Source organism: Dendrobium catenatum, unplaced genomic scaffold (genome assembly GCF_001605985.2).
Source record: "Dendrobium catenatum unplaced genomic scaffold, ASM160598v2 fragScaff_scaffold_853, whole genome shotgun sequence".
Lineage (NCBI taxonomy): Eukaryota > Viridiplantae > Streptophyta > Magnoliopsida > Asparagales > Orchidaceae > Dendrobium > Dendrobium catenatum.
The window spans coordinates 2,830,579-2,835,129 of NW_021319315.1; the positions used below are offsets into that span (position 1 = coordinate 2,830,579).

Sequence of the window (4,551 nt, forward strand, 5' to 3'; positions counted from 1 at the left end):
ATTTTGTGGGTTAAAATCAGGACCTTCATATGCCACTAAGTCTTCTATGTTAATAGAGGGATTTATATTGAAATCTGCAGGCAGATCTACTACATAAGCATTGTCATTAATTCTCTTAAGTATTTTGACAAACCCAGCACTCTTTGCATGCAATTTCTTAACTGTTCCCGGAGGGAACCGTTCCGGACGAATTCGCACCATAACAAAATCACCAACCTCAAAAGTTTTAAATCGACGTTTACACATCTTCAACTCAAGCAATGTAAGGGACACCCAAGCTCCACTTGCACCAATTTGCCAGATTAACACTTTATTGTCAACTTAAATCAATATTATATTTCTCCTTAGGGCGCGCTAGCATTTTTTTTTTTTTTTTTGGATGGTTCGTATGCAGGACATGATGCGAGTTCACAATACTACATGCTCATCAGACTACCAAAATATACAACTACTTTAACGGAGAAGTATTATCTCCAAAGAGAGAGAAAAGATATGATTAAAATAACAAAAGAAAAAAACAAAATTTGTCATTCTAGGAAAGTATAAACTACTTAAGTACAATCTAATTAAAGCTGCAAAACAAAAACATCATCAAAAGTCTTCAGAAAGCAATACCAATTAAAAAAAAGCTAATTTTATATCCAATTAAAGGTTTTTTTAGCATTAAAACTTATAAACCTTCTTAGAGTCCACTTCTTGATTGTCCTGTTGATTTTCACTCATTACTTTCCATTGCAATTGTAGTAATTTTCTCTGTTTCTCCTCCTGCAAATACAGCGCATGAATATTCACGGCAATTAACAAATAATTAGACCAACACAACCATAAAGAACTATACCTTAGACTTTTGCATCTCCAAGTCTTCTTCCAGTTTTTTGTGTACATCATCATACTGCATCTTTAAAGATTTCATTTGAATTTCGTGTTCCTTCCTCAGGGATGATGTTTTCTGTTTTTTTTTTTTTTCAGATTTTCACAGCAAGGAAAAATAAAAAGTTTGTGGCGGGGGGTTGGGGGTAAACAGTGAATTGCTTGTTAGCTTCTCAGTACCTCCCTCATTTCATTCTCTGCATGAAGCTGAATCAGTTGCAACTCTTCTCTATGACGAGCAAGCATAATTTTTTCCTTCTGATCACAGTCCTCCCGAATTTTGGAAATCTGGAGAATACAAAATAGTTGTTAATAAGTTTTCCTTAAAAAAGATGAAGTAAATGTGCATGTCAAGTTGTCCATTAGATACATAATCAACATGCGCTTAAATGAAACCATTCATAACACCGACATAAGAAAAATCCGCCACTTAAAGATATCACTGATTTGATTTTTTTGTTCGATTATAATCATAATTAAATTGGAAAAGGTTGAAATATTTCTAACAATCACCAACTACTATATGGATTAGCAAGTTCTGCCTGTAAGTCATCTTCTTACCATATTTATCAAAATTCAAGGGTCAAAATGTTAATAAACCAGCCAAAAACCATTTTCTGCCCAGGCAAATTAAAGAACATTTACTGAATCTTATCTTGATCCACCCCCCTCCCCTCCCCCTCCCCCTCCCGAACATTCTAATCTTCTCTAATTTCTCCCTGAGTATTAAACCTACAACCCTCCATTTCCCCCTTCCTGAGCATTAAACCTAAAATCCTCTGTTTCCCCCTCCCAATCACTCTATTCATCTCTCCAATTCTTTGCTGAGTATTAAGCATACCTCATTTTCTAATGGTGATATCTCCATTTTTCTCCTCTAATTCTTCCCTGAGTGTTAAACATACAATCCTCATTTTCTCCATAAGACCCACACCAGCTCAGTTATTACCAAGTACCCTCAAAATCCTTCCCAACAAACTCAACTATGATGCACCGACACACCTTCTTATGAAGGTATGCAGTATTGAACATAGGTCTGGCATGACTAAGACACATGTTGAACGCGGTTGAAATGTGTCCGATAAAATAGTATTTAAATTTAAGCGGACACGTGTGTCATAATATTTAATGACAAAATATTTAAAACATATGTTTTCCAATATTTATTATTTTTTAAATAAATAAAAAGAGTGGTTCATTGCGAATCTCCCTAAGTAGCCACATATGCTTTAGGGTTATCCCATATTGCTTCACATTCGTCTGTCTTCTTCATTTACACGAGCAGGCAAGGGGCTCTATGTCATTTTCCATTTTTCTGCAAGCAGGCTAGGCCAAATGTGCCTGATAATCAATTGGAGATTGCATCTTCGTCGTCTTCTTTATTTTCGCTGGTAGACAAGGATGCCGAATGAGCAATTGAAGGTTCGAGTTCTTCATCTTCTTCATTTTTTCAAGCATACAAGGTCAAACGAACATAGTACGTTCGATTGAAGCTTGCTCACTCATCGTCTTTATCATTTCTACAGACAACTAGTGCAACAGCTCAAATTCTTAAATATTGAGATATTGTCCATTTTGGCCTAAGGGCCTCATAGTTTTGTCCTATTGGCATAACTTCACATGAGGTCACCCATCCCAAGATTTCTCTGGATGCACAGGCTTAACTACGGAGTTTCTTAATGAAATTTCAACCATTACACCAAAAGACGTCTCAATGTTTAAGAGTTTAGCTTCTTTTTACTTAAGGGGTTTCACAATCTCTCCCACTTAAGTAACTGAAGTCCTCGTTAGTATCTTTATAACAGAATCATCTACCAGGTAGATAGGATTCTAAAGGTGGCCCCTATAAGTTCAAGTGGTGACTCCTGCTATGTATCACTTTGTCCCATATAGGATTCAATAGGTGGCTCTCATGGCATAATACTTTGTCTTGTATGTCACTTAGTTCTCATCTTTCGACTGGTGTATTGCTCTAATACCACTTGTAACAACCCAAACTCTTAATATTTGAGATATTGTCCGCTTTGGCCTAACAGCCTCACAATTTTGTCATGTTGGTGTAACTTCTCAGAAGATCACCCATCCTAGGATTTCACCGGGATCAGCATACAGCAAAGTTTCTTAATGATATTCTGACCATTACACCAAAAGGCGCCTCAATGCTTAAGTGTTTATGATGTGAATCAAAGTAGGAATTGCGTGCGAAAATTAAAACAAGAATTTGTTAAAACTTCCCAATACAAATTTATTACTAATAAAATAGATGATTAAATTTATTCTAAGTAATCAACTTGCTTAGGCGAAGTTTTGCGTCGAGATCACCAAACAATTCATAATATTTCAAGATAAAAGAATTACTTAAATGCTCATAACAAAATCCCACAATTAATAATGAAAACGTTCACCTTGAGCACCCTCTCACTTGTTCACTCTTGGGCTTTAGCGGAGAAGAAAGAACCACACGAAGATGGAGAGCACCACTACGGAAAAGGAGACGAAAGACTTCGTTACCGGAGAGGTAGTCGCCGGGGGAGGTGGTAGTGGATGGCGTCCGATGATCATCCAAGTGTAGTCACGAAACTGTCGGTCGATGATGCTTACGAGAATCGGGACGACTCGCTCCAAGTATTCTTCAATTATGACGTCGTCTTCAAATCCTACGTCAAAGCACGGAGATCGTAGGATATTAATGCTCCCGTCGGCGTGGAATACTAATCCCCATTCAAGCTCCGGATCCGCCATTCAGCATTGAGGAAGGGCAGCAAGAAGACAAGGGAAGGAGAGTTGAGCCGTGAGCTAGAAGAAGACCAAGAGAAAATCTGAATTTGAATTTCAAATTTTCTTGGGTTGGAGGGAGAGGTTAATTGCAATAGAAACCTCCATAATTTTGAATTAAAGAGGGGCGGTTATTAGGGGATAATTAAGGGGGGAATTAGTGGGTGCTTATGTGGCAAGTAGAGAGAGAAGAAGAGAGATGGATGGTTGGCCAAGCAAGGGAGGGAGAGAAAGGATTTGATTAATTAGTGGGGCCCATGGGATTAATTAAATCCTAATTTAAATTTCAGGTTTTAATCAATTAAAGAGATTCAAAATTTGAATTTTAAAACTGATGGAATCTCATTTAAACTCTTCCTAAATATAAGGTGTTATTTTAGGAAAGGATTAATGAGGGAATGAACACATGGAATTCAAATTTCCTTGGGCTGGGCGGCAGGATTTCCTGGCACAACCGGTGGCAGCGGGATGGGGGAGGGGTTGAGATGGCGGGATTCTGTGGGGGAAAGGCTGGATCGGCTGCAGGGAGGGGGGAAAAGGGGCGGGTCTAAGATCCAGGGGAAGGGTTCGGGTATGGAGGTGTGGAGGTATGGTGGGGAAGGAGAAAGCAGCGAACTAAATAAAGAAAACCAAGAGCTCACCGGCGTGGGCTGTTGGGTAATTCGGGTGGAGCCTCTCCTAGGTCTCCTCTCTTTCTCTCAAGCTCCCAAGCAAGAAGACAAAGACAATTTCAGAATTTTTATTAATCAAACATTAAGCTCATACAATAAGAGGAGATCCCTTTATAAAGGTCTCAAAGCATGAAAATAAAAATGACTCACATGCCCATTGGGCTACAACAAACACTACGCCTTCATAAGGGCAAAACAGTCACTAGTGCATGAAATAAAAGATACATAAAAAAAA

At 38.3% G+C, this 4,551-nt stretch overlaps 1 protein-coding gene across 2 annotated transcripts in view; it reads right to left on the reverse strand.

The window, feature by feature from the left end:
• The window catches only part of LOC110110368 (synaptonemal complex protein ZEP1), a 38,700-nt gene that overhangs the window by 13,927 nt on the left and 20,222 nt on the right, over positions 1-4,551 (reverse strand). For both annotated transcript variants that reach the window (XM_020841800.2, XM_020841802.2), the window contains 3 exons: positions 1,051-1,158; positions 839-949; positions 679-765 (listed from right to left, as the gene is read on the reverse strand). In XM_020841800.2, coding sequence (XP_020697459.2) covers positions 679-765; positions 839-949; positions 1,051-1,158 — 306 coding nt within the window. The remainder of the gene's footprint in view (positions 1-678; positions 766-838; positions 950-1,050; positions 1,159-4,551) is intronic.